This window comes from Ailuropoda melanoleuca, chromosome 4, assembly GCF_002007445.2.
Source record: "Ailuropoda melanoleuca isolate Jingjing chromosome 4, ASM200744v2, whole genome shotgun sequence".
NCBI classification, from domain to species: domain Eukaryota; kingdom Metazoa; phylum Chordata; class Mammalia; order Carnivora; family Ursidae; genus Ailuropoda; species Ailuropoda melanoleuca.
The window spans coordinates 126216141-126231722 of NC_048221.1; the positions used below are offsets into that span (position 1 = coordinate 126216141).

General features: G+C 49.8%; 1 protein-coding gene and 1 long non-coding RNA gene across 7 annotated transcripts in view; one reads left to right on the top strand and one right to left on the bottom strand.

Annotated features, from left to right (window-relative positions):
- The window catches only part of LOC109490992, a 16931-nt gene extending 12678 nt beyond the window's left edge, over positions 1–4253 (top strand). For 2 of the 3 annotated variants that reach the window (XR_004625069.1, XR_004625070.1), the window contains exons 2-3: positions 1232–1311; positions 3372–4253. This is a non-coding gene — a long non-coding RNA (uncharacterized LOC109490992). Of the gene's footprint in view, positions 1–6; positions 1312–3371 lie in introns of those variants that run through there. The other variant, XR_002144372.2, reaches the window with a different exon arrangement.
- Positions 1311–15582, bottom strand: part of KLHL29 (kelch like family member 29) — a 310021-nt gene continuing 295749 nt past the window's right edge. For 3 of the 4 annotated variants that reach the window (XM_034659845.1, XM_034659844.1, XM_034659843.1), the window contains exons 11-13: positions 8690–8883; positions 8182–8326; positions 1311–6115 (exon numbers count right to left, since the gene is read on the bottom strand). In XM_034659845.1, coding sequence (XP_034515736.1) covers positions 5932–6115; positions 8182–8326; positions 8690–8883 — 523 coding nt within the window. In that variant the 3' untranslated portion in view covers positions 1311–5931. The remainder of the gene's footprint in view (positions 6116–8181; positions 8327–8689; positions 8884–15582) is intronic. The other variant, XM_034659846.1, reaches the window with a different exon arrangement.

Genomic DNA, 15582 nt, shown 5'->3' on the forward strand with positions numbered 1-15582 from the left:
TATATATATATATATATATATATATTTAATATACCTGCTCAGTGGAGAATTATTTGGCCATAACAACGAATGAAGTGCTGATACACAGTACAACATAGGTGAATCTTGAAAACACTATGCTAGATGAAAGAAGCCAGAGACAGGAGACCACATACGGTATGATTCCATTTGTATGATGTGTCCCTAATAGGCTAATTCCTAGAAACAGAAAGTAGATTAGTGGTTACCGTGCCCTGGTGGTGGGGAAGTGGAGAGCGTCTGCTAATGGACTCAGGTTTCTTTTTGCGATGGTGAAAATGTTCTGCAATTAGGCAGTGGTGATGGTCGCTCAACTCTGTGACTATACTAAAAGCCACTGAATTGTATACTTTAAAAGGGTGAATTTTATCATGTGAATTATATGTCAATAAAGCTGTTATTTAAGAAATAACCATAAGAAAGAAGCTATAGCAACAAGAAGGCAAGAAATCATGAGGGCTTAAAATAAGGTCGTGGGAATGGAGAGGTACTGGAGTGTGGAGGGGTGAACTGTAGAGTCCCAAAGACTGGTTTTTACCCACAGGGATGCTGAGTCCCCAGGCCCAAACCCTGAGGAGACAGGCTGATGAGTCCCACGGTGCACAGGTCTGTCTAGCAGTGGCTAGGTTCCCCGAGAATGGAGTCCTATACACATGGCCAATAAAAATGCTTTCACAAAAACCGTTGCTTCTTCAGTCATCTGTAGCCAACAGGGATGGCCAAAGCAGTGCACAGATTCATAGCCTTGCCTTTGTACTTTCCGTAACTCCAAACATTTTTCATGCTGCCAGGTGAGTTTGAGTAATGTGGCTGTCAGCACGCATCAGGGTGAGGGACCCTGTGGGGGAAGGCAAGAGGGCAAGGCCCTTGCCTGCTGAGCACATAGTCCTATTGCCCTAGTATGATCCACTCAAAGGCTGTCCTCACCCTTCATGAGAAAGACAGTCAGGTGACCTGCCACAGAAGGCAACAGAGCCACAGGAGGTATAGATTTGAGAAGGTAAGCACAGATTTTTGGATTGTCTGATTTTTTGCCCTCATGTGGTAAAGGCAGACTTCTTGGAGTTGGCTTCACATTTTAGTCAGCCCCTTGGCTCAGCACGGGGAACGCTTTAACCTACCTCTTGGATGCCAGGGTCATGATATGCCCTTTATAGCCGAGGATGGTGCAGCCAATACTAAGGCTGTTCTTCCCTTTTCTTTACTCTCCCAGGCCGGAGTCATGGTCGGCAAGAATGTGAGGAACCCCTGAAGAGTTCATTACCGAGTGAATGCTCACAGGAGGAACTTCAGGTGAGGCAGCAATGGCTGGTCTAGTATCTCACATCGGTGGACTCTTTCCCTACCCCAGAACCATTTCCTGTGTCAAGCTGAAGCCTTAGTGGAGGAGCCAGTGTGTTGCTGAGGTTCCTACCAGGCAAAGGGAAAACTGCGTCCCAAGGGGACTGTGTCTAACACAGAGCGGCTTAACAGAATTCTTTCCCCTAGTACGGATTTCTGAGGTAGCTTGGAGAGGAGCAAGGAGTCTTGGTCTTGGAGTCGTAAGAGCTACCTAACTCTAGGCAGCCTTGGAGAGGCCGTGTGAAGTGGCACGGGCTCTCTGGAGTCTCACTGAGCGGGGTTTGAGCGCCAGGGTGCCTTAGACCAACTCTGTTTCTCTTCTGGAGCCTGTGCAGCCGGGATGGCCGTCAGCAGGATCGTTAGGGGGACTGGGCGTGATAATGAATGGAGAACACTTGGAGTGTGGCATAACTGCCCTGCATACAGGTCACTTAACTTTTCTAAGATTGTTTCTTCTTCAAGAGTGAAGACGATGCCCTGTGACTTTCAGGGTAGTTGAGAGGATCAAATGAGATAATGTATGCAATTATACTATACCAAGATTTGATTGAGATTTAATTAGAGAAGCCCTTCCCAAGGACCTTGGTAACCTGTTCCAGAGTTTAGTACTAATACATTTATCCTTACGTGGAACTAGAATTTTTCCTTCTTTATTATTGTCCTTTTCATCTCGCTTGGCCTTCCGAGAACCCAAAGAAGTTCATTTGTTTCATGAAAATCTTCATGCACTGAAAGATATATTCCATTCACCGTAGCCTTTAGGTTTTAAAAAAAATAATCTTGATTATTACTGCAATTTTCTTAGCTGTAATTCTTTGTTACTTTATTTTAAAATGTCTCTAACTTTTCCATTGCTTCTGGTGGCCAAAATAAGAAATGGTCTTTGAGAATTTCTTAGGCTAAAATATAGGGGAAAATCTACTTTCTATCCTCGATTCCCCATTAAAATACCTATATTTTTTATTATAAAAGTAACATCTCTTTATATACATTTTGGAGGAGAGGGAAGGAAAATCGCCCACAGTTGTATCAGTACAATTAGTAGTTTTATGACTGCACATCTGGTTATTTTTATATACATATTTTATGTATCTTTGTAGCGTGTCTGTCTTTATACATACCTTACATGATCGCAATCATATACAAATATGACTCTTACAGTGTTGTTTACATTGCTGCTTGCCTTTAGCACCTATCTTGTAGAATTGTAAGCATTCAGTGCTTCAAGTGCTTAGCACAGAGTCTGGCATAAAGTTAGTGTCAGTAGGTGGGAACTAGTTATTCTCTGACATTTCCTGATGGGTGCCCAGAAGTGGATTTACTGGGTCAGACGCCTTTTAGGCTCTTGATACATGGCACCTGCCACATTGCTTTCTAGAAGCCGTTTCAGCTCCTCAGGCCCTTGGCAGTAAAGAGTTTCACCGTTCCTGATTAGCACTTGGAGCTCCCCCAGCACCTCCCTGCTTTGTTTTTAGGTTTGGGAAGCTAATTTAGTAGGTGCAGATAATGCCTCATTATTGAAATGTCATTATTTCATAACTACCGATGTTGAACTTGTCTTACACTTACTAGCAATGTTTCCCCTTGAAGGGCCTGTCTACGACCTATTTAACAACCGGAATCACTCAATGTTTTCTTACTGAATTACGTAGGCTCTTTAATAAAGATATTAATCCTTTGTCATATGGACTACAAATATTTTTCCTGTTTTCTTCTTATTTTGGTTATGATTTTTTAAAAAATTCACACATGCACACACACGTGCACACACGTGCACACAATGTGATCCATTCCTCTGTGCGTGACCCTTGCCAGGTCTGATGGTAGTAGCTTGAGTCCAACAAGAGAGACTCCTCCCATAGTTACACAGGTTCCTGATAGAGCGGTCACACGTCTTGCGTGGTGAGTACACAGACTCTTCAGAGGCCCAGAGAACACATTTCCCTTGATTTGGGGAAAGAGAGTAGAGAAGGAAGGAGCTAACAAAACTATTGCTTGGTTTTTTATAACAGGTGATAATTTCAGCTCTTCATGATTGGAATCTTCTACCCATTCTCCATCCTTTCCTCTGCGACTGGTGTTTCTGAAGATAGCATTGCTGATATTTATTTGGCAAGTGTGTGGTCAACCATCATAGGCTTCAGCCGAGTCCTCTGAAGAACTCCCACTCCCACCTGTCCTGATGCACCTTCTTCACAGGTTTCCTTGCAAGAAGATGCTAGGTCTTAGTGAGATTTGGGGACTGGGGGCGTGGGGCTCTTCACATGGATGAAATGCTGGTGAATCTCCCTTCTCCTACTACCCTGTTAAATTTAAACTTCTTTCCCTGCAAGAGAGTGAGCAATCCTACCTGGTACCCAGGGAAGCCTTGTGTGGGATATCTTCGTAGAGCAAAGTCGGTCTGTATGTTCCCTCGCTACGGAGTCGTGGCCTTTCTCATCATCAAGGTCTGCACTAAAGTCTGTACTCGAGCCCAGACGGCTGATGTGTGAGAGCAGGGGCAGGCCTCCATGGGGCTGCTCATCACTGTGGCCAGGAAGGATGGTGGCACACAAAGGCATTCCATCGGCTTCTGAGTCTAGATCTATAAATATATTTATTATAATATAACAAGAACTTAACAATAAACATATACTATGTACAATACCATTACAGAGAACCCTGTTTTATATCATTCACAGAAATAGCCAGTTTTGCTCCAGTGTGATAAATGAGGAGAAACGGAATTGCAATGTCATCTGTGTTGAGTCTTGCTGACCGCTAACACCTCCTTTGGAGGCACACGCTCACCAGCGCTAACATCGGCCCTGCCCCAGGCAGTTAGAAATTTGTGCTCCAGTCCTTGGGTTCACACTTGCACCCTGTTTGACATAAATACTTTAAATGACATACAATGTATGTAGTTTTGTGCTTATTACTTTTTAAAAGAATAAATAATATTAAAAACTGCATAACGAAGCTCGGTATCTTGTCCAAGTGGGGGCCACACTTGCAGTGCTAGAAGTCGATGCCCGACAGTAGAATTGGAATTTCGTGTCATTGAATACCGAAAGATGGGAAGCATGTCCTGTCCTTTTCTCCTTAGAAATGGTTTTTATCATGAAATGACGGCAAGTTGACTTCCCGGATAGAAAAATGGCGAATGTGTATTTGGTACCAACTTCAACTAAACAGCGCAGTGGCGGCGGCTCTCTTCTTGCCCTGGAATGGAAACTGATCACCGCGTGAGGTTTGAGGGTCTGAGGACTGGCAGGAAGGCCTTTCTGTCATGAGCCACAGTGTGACCTCCCTCCTGGCTTCCCTTTCTCTGGTTAATATGCTACAGGAAGAGTGATTCTGCTCATGCCCCCCAGGCCTTGGCTGTCATGGCTCGTCTACAAAGGCTGTCCCCATCCTGAGAGCTCTTGTGGCAGGTGCCTTAATATATAGCTATAAATATCAAAAATAGTCTCCTGTGCTTTGTAGACATTTATTTCTCCCTCCCTCCCGCCTTCTCTTCCCACCCGGCCTGGGTCCTCAGCTTTACCTCATGGAGGGAGCCGGACTGGTGTCATGAGCCAGAACTGGTCTTCTAGAACAGAATCTTTGACAACACCTCCGCGAGGCACAGCTCTTCATGGGGCTGTCCGGGAGTTACATTTTTTAAAAAATAAAATGGGGGCCCTCACCCCCACCCAGGAGAGATCCTCTATTCTGCACATAGAAAAAATGAGAGCAAATGCCCCACTCTGGCCCTACCTACAAAGAGCTTTGGGAATTACCGCATATCCTCTCATGGCCTCCTCCTTCTCTCAGTACTTAAAAATAGCCTTTTTGTTTATCAAGAAAATGCCTTGGAAATCTAAATAATTCATATCAGACAAGAGAAAGCTAGCACAGTCACCTGTCCTTCTCCAGCAAAAACACGGTAGAAAAACCTGTGAAGGACAAAGGTTCTCCCAGCTGTCCCTAGGCTGCCCCTGCACGGCCGCTCCAGCCACGTCTGGCTCGACACGGGTGGCTGGATCTCTCTTTGGCCCGGCGGGGACCAGGAGCCTCCTGGGCCTTGTGCCGCACATAGTATTGTCCCTTTGCTTCTCTCGGCCACTGAAAAGTGTAGATTGGTTAAAAACGAAAGTAGGAATCAAAGTGATAAGGACACTTTGATCTTATTCCAAGAGAGCCTGACACCTAGTATTGTCATAGGATAACTGATCTATGGTTGTTTAGGGATCAAGCTTGCTCTGCAGGAAGGAAAAATCAGCTTCTCTCTCCCAGTTGAAAAATATGTGAAACTCTATTGCACCGGGCAGAGCGAGCGCCTCCGTTCAGAGCAAGTGCCTTTGCAGGAGCCCCCAGGCCCGGCTGCTCGGATGGTTGTGGTTCCTGCCGCTCGGAGCGCTATGCTCCCGTTTCCCCCAAAGGCGAGGATGATTTTCTACATTCAATGTAGAGAGTATTCAAAATGTTTAGCGCAGTGATTCCCTTGATTGTGTCTATCAGCCTCTTACTGGTGCTGCTGAACATCCATCATTGTGAGTAGCGGCTGCCTCACCAGGCTTGTCCAGTCTCATCGTGGGCTTCCTGCTGACGTCAGCCGCTTTGAATATATTTCTTTATCACGACGCAGCCGTGTCTGAACACGGGGCAGGGCATGTGGGGTAGTAGGGTCCACGTGTTGGTCGTGGGCTCGTAGGCTTCCATGTTGCCCAGGGCAGGCCCCTCACTGCTGACAATGCCTCCGGTGGCATAAATCTTGCCGTCAAGCACCACAGCGCTGTCAGGGAAAGTGGGGACAGAATTAGCCACTTCACTTCCACCTTGGGCCTGGAGGCGGATTCTTAATACCTGTCCTGAGGCAAGCTGCTTCTCCCCCTTTGCAGAAGGCCTAAGGGCCCTCAACGGCTTTCCTCCGTCCTGTGACCCAAGCTGGTTTAAGAAGAAAACCTCTCCTCTAGGGCCGGTCGGGATGCCATGTGTCTCCTGCCCCTGGTGCTGTGGGGGACACTGCAGACTGGGCACCCCAGGGCCTGCCGCAGGGCCGAGAGATGGTGGGGATCAGCCTCGTGCGTGGGCCCTCGAGTCCATTCACGGAGCATCATGTTGTGTTGCCCATACGGAGGCTTCTTACTGATCTGGTCAGGCAGAGAACACGGCTCGCAAGGATGATGGCGGACAGGACCTTAAGGAGCTATGTCATAACTGAACACGGACTTCCTGACGGGGACATTCACCCCTGCCCAGGCGCTCAGACTCCGGGCTCCCTGCTGTGACTGCTGAGCACAAGTGACCTGGTGCCGCTGCCCGCCTGTGACTGCCAGGGCCCGGCGGCCTCTCGGCAGGGCTGTTACCATGGCAGCCCAGGACGCCTTCCGTCCCATGCGCCCTGGGCTCGGTCCTGTTGTCTCAGTCAGCTGTTGCCACGGCCAGAGGACCACGTCCTGTGCCTGTCTGCTCTTCCTGTCTCCCTGCATCTCAGCTGCCCCATCTCACACGCTGCCAGATCCACGCGTCCCGCCCCAGTTTCTCCCTCCTGTCAGCTAACAGCCCCGTCTTCTTGACTGGCCCCTGCCACTGAGCAGATACCCTTGCAAAGTCGCCCACCTCTTTCTGAAATTCTGAGCCTGGAATGGAACGCGGTGGTCTAGATAGATTACCTGAAGTTTCCAGCCTCCTCCCCTGCTGTTGCATGCCACCTGGGGCCCTCAGATTGCTCCCTGGGTGGCACATCTTTCCCCTGCTTGTCTTGCAAGACCCAGCTTACAGCTCCTCACAGGCAGGAAGTCTTTTTGTGCCCACTTTTAGTCTCCGATGAGGCACGGAAGTCCTCCCCACCAGTGGTGCTCAATCTCCAGCTGTCTTTATTGCGGACAGTGTAGTCCGAGTGGCTTGCACACTGCCACTATTTGGAGTACGTAAGGCCCAAGAATTGTAGAAGCTTCACGCTAATAGCAACTTAGCCGGTATCTAGTCCAACTGCCTGCTTCATCAATAGGAGAAGTGCCCCAGAGAGTGGAAGTTGCTCGTCCAAGGTCATAGGACAGCTTAGTAGTACGTTACAGCTTTTCTAGCTTTGCTGCACCGACAGTGGGTGCTTGGACTGAGGACTCAGTGATTACCTCTGCGTGGGCACAAGATGTCTTTAGGAAAGATCTGCTATGCACATATTGAAAATGGGGTTTCTGGGACCCCTTCTTATTTCCTTAATCCTCTTAGTCTGGGAAGGGATGGGGTTAGAAGAGCAAGGTCTGCTGTCTCACTGCCCAAGGTGGTTCATTTTTCTGGGCGACAGGGCCAGGCAGACTGGGAACCAAGCCACACCCTGACTTCTACCCCTCTCTTCCCGTGGTGGCTGGTCCGCGTGTGTTTCTGCCCCGTCAGCTTTGAGACTCCAAGGCAGCTGTGCCTTGTACCGCTCCCTGGATCAGGTGGTCAGAGCATCCCTTGAAAAGCCACTTGTCCCATGTAGGGTCTTGCACAGACACGGCCTGGCACTACCTCCCCTCTGTGAGGGGGCAGGTGGTCCTGGGGGAGAGCTGTCCTCACAGCACCGCTGTCACCTATCCCCAGAGAAGCACCTGGGTGCCTGTACGAAGCCCTCCATTCCTGGCTTGGAGATGGGTCAGCTGAAGCCACAGAGTCGGGCTTGTGGGCCACGGGCTGCCCCTGGGCCCTTCCCATTCTGCCCTGGCCCTCGTGTCCACACCTGTGCTTGGGCGGGGGGCTGCTCTGGCGCTGGGAATGGCTCTGGTCATTATCGTGATCGTGCTCAAACCTCTCCTGTCGTCTTTCCCTCCCTGCCCTCCTACTTCCCAGCCCGAGCTGAACGACCGCGGCCCTCACCTGCAGAACTGGCGAGAGTGATTCATGTTCGGGCCTGCCTTAATGTTCCCTTTCTCGGGGTCGTAGATGGTGGTGGCTCTGGCATACGCTCCACCCAGGATGAAAACGAAGCCATTGAGGGTGACGGCCGGAGCGTACTTGTTGTCTGTGAGGAGAACAGGGCAGGCAGGTCAGAGCCTGTCTTCCGGGCTGCCGCCTCCCTACCCTTTCCTTCACCAGTGGGCCCTCCGGAGGACGGACTCTGGCAGGACCTCCAACGTCACCAGTTAACCCGAGGACGAGGCCCGGGGTCAGGAGGCACCTGGCATGCGGACGAGCTGGCCCTTTGTCCCGCTGTGGGGTCTGCGGCTCTGCCTGGCCTGGGGGCTTGCACCCCCCAGCCCCCGGACTTGGGTCTGCAAAGCCACTGGGCTTAGCTGGCCCTCTGGGCTTGGGATGCTGACGCAAGGCAAACAGTGAGGAGGGGATGCTGCCCTGGCCCCAGGCTGAACGGAGAGCTGGTGCTCACCAATCATCGGGGACTCGATAAAGCTCCATGTGTTGGTCTGTGGAACGTAAGACTGTAGGACCCCCGCAGCTCTGCCTGCCTCGTTCACACCACCAAACACATAGATCTTGCCGCCACACACCGTGGCTGCTGCGGAGTGCACGGCCTTGGGTAGAGGGGCCACAGCCTCCCATTGGTTGGTAATGGTGTCGTACCTGTTGAGAGAGGAGAAAAAGAGCCCAACGTCAACAGGGGGCCTTGTGCAGGGCAGGGGTGACAATCAAGGCAGCGGACATTGGGGGGCACCAACCTCTGCTTCCTGCCCTTGACATCACTTGGCATAGCCCAAGATCACACACAGCTGGGGGCCCTTGGAATGGGTCACCCAAGGTCACCTAGGATCTGGCCCAAACTGGCCCTCTCAGCCTTCCTCCTGAACCTCCGTGGACTCTTTTTGCCTGTCTCGACCTCTATGCAGATTCTTGTCTTCATTCCTTTGCTCACACAGGGCTTCCCAGCTTCTAGGCCCCTTCATCCTTCTCTATCCAGCTCATGGTACCCAACAGTGCCGCACTGAGCATCTCCTGTACAGCCAGGCTCTGGGCTGGAAACTGGGGAAACGGGGGGCTGGACCAGGGAAGGACAAGAGGAAGTGGGAATGGAAGGCGAGGTGAACAGATGGGGTTCAGTCGTTAACTGATGTTGTCACTAAGGCAGGCAGTTACCTAGGATGACTCAGGGTCTCAGATGTGGGAAATTGGCGGGAGGGGGCACTACTCATGGGACAGGGAATTGAGGTTGGGGAGTTTGGAGGAGATGATTTCAGTTTTATTCACGGGGAGTTTAAAGCACCTGTGGGTAACGAGCTGGGGATGTGAGGGGGAGAGTTGGTGGCAGGCAGCGTTCGTATTCAGCTCTGGGATCACTGGCACAGAGCCGGCAACTGAAGGGAGTTCACAGGCAGCGTGTGGACAAGAATAAGGCTGAGGAGGGGCGCCTGGGTGGCACAGCGGTTAAGCGTCTGCCTTCGGCTCAGGGCGTGATCCATGTGTTGTGGGATCGAGCCCCACATCAGGCTCCTCTGCTATGAGCCTGCTTCTTCCTCTCCCACTCCCCCTGCTTGTGTTCCCTCTCTCACTGGCTGTCTCTATCTCTGTCAAATAAATAAATAAAATCTTTAAAAAAAAAAAAAAAGAATAAGGCTGAGGACACTGGGCGAAATGCCGGCCTTTAAGAGGGGAGCTGAGAGGATCCTTGGAAGACAGCTCCATGGGTGGGGGATGTGGTGAGAGGTCACAAAGCCCCAGACAGGTTCCCAGAGGGCTTGTCAAGGGTACTTTAAGGGAATGGGAGGTGCAGAGCTATTTGTGTATTGAGGAGTGAATGGGAAGGAAGGCAGTTGCCATGACAGATAGAAACTTCTCTGGGGCGAAGCTTAGCTGGGAAAAGGATCAGAGAAGGTGGAACCTAGAAAGTCATATGGAGCTAAGAGAGGGCTTTCGTTGGTGGCATGCTGATAAATGTTTAGAAACAAGCTCCCCAGGGAAAAAGTCCTGCTATGTAGAACTTGCTGATTTCTGTGATGTGAATCCTCTCGGCTGATTTCAAGCTACCAATGGCATGTGGCTGAACGTGGCACTGGGAAGAGACGCACGGCAGCATAGTGACAGACAGAATCCCCACCATATACATAGCAGACACGTCTGGCCTCCAGAGCATAGATAGTACAGAATAGAGTAAAAAAAAAAAAAAAGGTAGTGATGAGTTTTGAGTATGGATTATCTTCATTTTTAATATAATTTATTTAGTTCTAAGTTTGTAGCATTTAATTTTTACTAATACCTGTAACTAAGAACAGGCTTGCAGAGTTCCTGAAGAAGGTACTCTCAGGAGCCAGTATGAACGAGCTCCAGCACACCATGGGTTTTGTTTTAATTTTAGGGGGAAAAGTTTACTTGTGTTTACATGCTGATAGGAAGAAGCCTGAACGGATAAGGAAAGATTAGATACAGATGAAAGAGAGAGGAGAGCTGATAAAGGGAGGCTCTTGGTGGGGGGATGTAGGCTGGATCCAGAGTGGAGAGGGAAGTGGTGTCCGTGCGGGCAGGAGAGGAGGGCAAGGATGGCGTGAGGGTCAGTTCATACGCAGGGGTGATGGCAGGGAGAGGAGAGAGTTCTTGACGAATGGAGCCACCTGCTCTGTGAAGCAGGAGGTAGCATTGGCAGGATATTGGCGTCCATGGGGTAAGAGCCTTGCTGGGGGAGGAGGATATGAGGAACACACGCTCTTGACAGCGGGCAAAACTGTGGACAAGGGCCCTGCAGCATGAAGGGCCCCGTAGACGTCGGAGGACTTCAGTCTGTAGTGGGGCCAATCTACAAGATGGTGGGATTTTCTCCACCAGCGTTCAGCCCCCTGGGGGTAGGCATGCAGAAGGGGCAGAGTCACAGGATTGAACAGATCTGCGGTGTATGTATTGCAGGACAAAGTAAGAGCATGGAGAGGTGATGGAATGTGAGTACCAGACAAAGCGGGGACAAAAGTGACAACAGGAAGCAGCTGAGAGGGGGAGACTTGGGATCAAGCAGACTGGCCAAGAAATTGGGATATCTGAGGTCGCCCTGGGCAGCTTTTGGGTCTCCGTTCTCAGTGTCCCAGTCAATTGTTCTTGCGGGGCTGCTCTCACCAGCACTCACTCTGGACCTTCCACTTGGTGGCCCATCTCCTGCTCACCACATGGCTCGTTCACCTGTTCTGGACCCGAGGGGGGCCTCCACTGTGGGCTGGGTTTTTGCCAGCACTCCTTTCCTGGGAAGCACGTGGGGCCCACTTTTCCCCATGAGGTTCCTTGAGGCACGAGGCATAACAAGGTCACAGCTTAGTGATCCCGAAGATGGCCTCTCCTAGCTGGTGCCCCAGGCTCTGAGACAGGGATGAGGGGACAATGGTGAGATGTCCAGCTCTGTGCCTGCGAAGACTCAGGATTTGAGGAGAGGCTGAAGTACCTTACAGGGCAGCAGGGGCTGATTCAATTAAGCCCCAGACAAATGATATGTGGCTAATAGGCAATGGAGTAAGTGTCTTTTTGGACAGTGTCAGAAGTTCAGATATCTGTTTTTTAAGCCAATATGGCAGGGATCCAAAGAGCTCCTGCAGAAGGAGCTGGGTGACAGTGGAAGATTATGTGGCTGTTAGTCTTCAGGCTTTCGGTATAATGGCACATTCCGCCAAATGTGAATTTCCCGAGAGCTTGTTATTCCAGGTGGCTGATTGCCAAGCCACAAGCCCTCCGTCAGCTCAATCTGTCAGCCTCCTGCTTGAGAAGGATATGCTAATGACATGCAAATGACCCTGTGGAGTGAGGCACTCTGCTATCATTTATCTGGTAACCACAGCTCGTGCAATATATTGCTATGAAGTATTAGACCCAGTTATTTATATAATGATATAATACAGGTTTGTCTATTGCACTGTTGTTTTAATCTATAATTATATAATCTTGCTCTATTCCTGTAATACAGTAATGTAATATAATTATAATGTACCATATATCTCATTCATTATCAATGTAAGAGCAATTTGTTCCATTAGTGCTTCCTGGGGAACAAAGCACCCTCATGTCTGTCCCCATTACCCTGACCTTCTTGTCACCCTGAATTCTCATCATTGCCACCATGTGGCACAGAATTTACTTGCCCAAAGGGGCTCCAGCTATGTTCCTCAGGAAGCAGTGGGCGTCCCCTCTGCCTGCATCCTCCACCCCACCTGTGTGCACACCACCCAGAGGTCTTCGGGTCAGAGTTCTGTCCCTGCAAGGACAGCCGCCAGGTGCCAGAGGGCTGAGGAAGGGNTTTAAAAAAAAAAAAAAAGAATAAGGCTGAGGACACTGGGCGAAATGCCGGCCTTTAAGAGGGGAGCTGAGAGGATCCTTGGAAGACAGCTCCATGGGTGGGGGATGTGGTGAGAGGTCACAAAGCCCCAGACAGGTTCCCAGAGGGCTTGTCAAGGGTACTTTAAGGGAATGGGAGGTGCAGAGCTATTTGTGTATTGAGGAGTGAATGGGAAGGAAGGCAGTTGCCATGACAGATAGAAACTTCTCTGGGGCGAAGCTTAGCTGGGAAAAGGATCAGAGAAGGTGGAACCTAGAAAGTCATATGGAGCTAAGAGAGGGCTTTCGTTGGTGGCATGCTGATAAATGTTTAGAAACAAGCTCCCCAGGGAAAAAGTCCTGCTATGTAGAACTTGCTGATTTCTGTGATGTGAATCCTCTCGGCTGATTTCAAGCTACCAATGGCATGTGGCTGAACGTGGCACTGGGAAGAGACGCACGGCAGCATAGTGACAGACAGAATCCCCACCATATACATAGCAGACACGTCTGGCCTCCAGAGCATAGATAGTACAGAATAGAGTAAAAAAAAAAAAAAAGGTAGTGATGAGTTTTGAGTATGGATTATCTTCATTTTTAATATAATTTATTTAGTTCTAAGTTTGTAGCATTTAATTTTTACTAATACCTGTAACTAAGAACAGGCTTGCAGAGTTCCTGAAGAAGGTACTCTCAGGAGCCAGTATGAACGAGCTCCAGCACACCATGGGTTTTGTTTTAATTTTAGGGGGAAAAGTTTACTTGTGTTTACATGCTGATAGGAAGAAGCCTGAACGGATAAGGAAAGATTAGATACAGATGAAAGAGAGAGGAGAGCTGATAAAGGGAGGCTCTTGGTGGGGGGATGTAGGCTGGATCCAGAGTGGAGAGGGAAGTGGTGTCCGTGCGGGCAGGAGAGGAGGGCAAGGATGGCGTGAGGGTCAGTTCATACGCAGGGGTGATGGCAGGGAGAGGAGAGAGTTCTTGACGAATGGAGCCACCTGCTCTGTGAAGCAGGAGGTAGCATTGGCAGGATATTGGCGTCCATGGGGTAAGAGCCTTGCTGGGGGAGGAGGATATGAGGAACACACGCTCTTGACAGCGGGCAAAACTGTGGACAAGGGCCCTGCAGCATGAAGGGCCCCGTAGACGTCGGAGGACTTCAGTCTGTAGTGGGGCCAATCTACAAGATGGTGGGATTTTCTCCACCAGCGTTCAGCCCCCTGGGGGTAGGCATGCAGAAGGGGCAGAGTCACAGGATTGAACAGATCTGCGGTGTATGTATTGCAGGACAAAGTAAGAGCATGGAGAGGTGATGGAATGTGAGTACCAGACAAAGCGGGGACAAAAGTGACAACAGGAAGCAGCTGAGAGGGGGAGACTTGGGATCAAGCAGACTGGGCCAAGAAATTGGGATATCTGAGGTCGCCCTGGGCAGCTTTTGGGTCTCCGTTCTCAGTGTCCCAGTCAATTGTTCTTGCGGGGCTGCTCTCACCAGCACTCACTCTGGACCTTCCACTTGGTGGCCCATCTCCTGCTCACCACATGGCTCGTTCACCTGTTCTGGACCCGAGGGGGGCCTCCACTGTGGGCTGGGTTTTTGCCAGCACTCCTTTCCTGGGAAGCACGTGGGGCCCACTTTTCCCCATGAGGTTCCTTGAGGCACGAGGCATAACAAGGTCACAGCTTAGTGATCCCGAAGATGGCCTCTCCTAGCTGGTGCCCCAGGCTCTGAGACAGGGATGAGGGGACAATGGTGAGATGTCCAGCTCTGTGCCTGCGAAGACTCAGGATTTGAGGAGAGGCTGAAGTACCTTACAGGGCAGCAGGGGCTGATTCAATTAAGCCCCAGACAAATGATATGTGGCTAATAGGCAATGGAGTAAGTGTCTTTTTGGACAGTGTCAGAAGTTCAGATATCTGTTTTTTAAGCCAATATGGCAGGGATCCAAAGAGCTCCTGCAGAAGGAGCTGGGTGACAGTGGAAGATTATGTGGCTGTTAGTCTTCAGGCTTTCGGTATAATGGCACATTCCGCCAAATGTGAATTTCCCGAGAGCTTGTTATTCCAGGTGGCTGATTGCCAAGCCACAAGCCCTCCGTCAGCTCAATCTGTCAGCCTCCTGCTTGAGAAGGATATGCTAATGACATGCAAATGACCCTGTGGAGTGAGGCACTCTGCTATCATTTATCTGGTAACCACAGCTCGTGCAATATATTGCTATGAAGTATTAGACCCAGTTATTTATATAATGATATAATACAGGTTTGTCTATTGCACTGTTGTTTTAATCTATAATTATATAATCTTGCTCTATTCCTGTAATACAGTAATGTAATATAATTATAATGTACCATATATCTCATTCATTATCAATGTAAGAGCAATTTGTTCCATTAGTGCTTCCTGGGGAACAAAGCACCCTCATGTCTGTCCCCATTACCCTGACCTTCTTGTCACCCTGAATTCTCATCATTGCCACCATGTGGCACAGAATTTACTTGCCCAAAGGGGCTCCAGCTATGTTCCTCAGGAAGCAGTGGGCGTCCCCTCTGCCTGCATCCTCCACCCCACCTGTGTGCACACCACCCAGAGGTCTTCGGGTCAGAGTTCTGTCCCTGCAAGGACAGCCGCCAGGTGCCAGAGGGCTGAGGAAGGGCTTAGGGCACCTCGTTGTCCTGGATGGCTCCCCCATCTACTGAGGTTCCCAGGGTGGTCTTGCTCACACAGTGCCCTAGCTGATATTTCTTACTGGAACAAAGGCCCAGCCCCCCAAGGAAGGCCAGTAGAGGCTGCTACCGGGCCTTGGAGAATTGATCCTGAGCCGAAGGGGAGCGGAGCTTGTCTCCCCTCTTGGTGCATTTGATCCTCGAACAAATCCCTGTATTTATCAACAAGTATAAGTTTGCAAAATGAGTAATCAGCATCTTAGCAGATTAAAAATAGCTGACAAAAGCAAGACAGGATGACAGCTCTAGCTCAGTTTACTCCTACATAGAAAACGTCTCCTTTTTCATGTGTTTATTATTGGATGACAAACGTCTG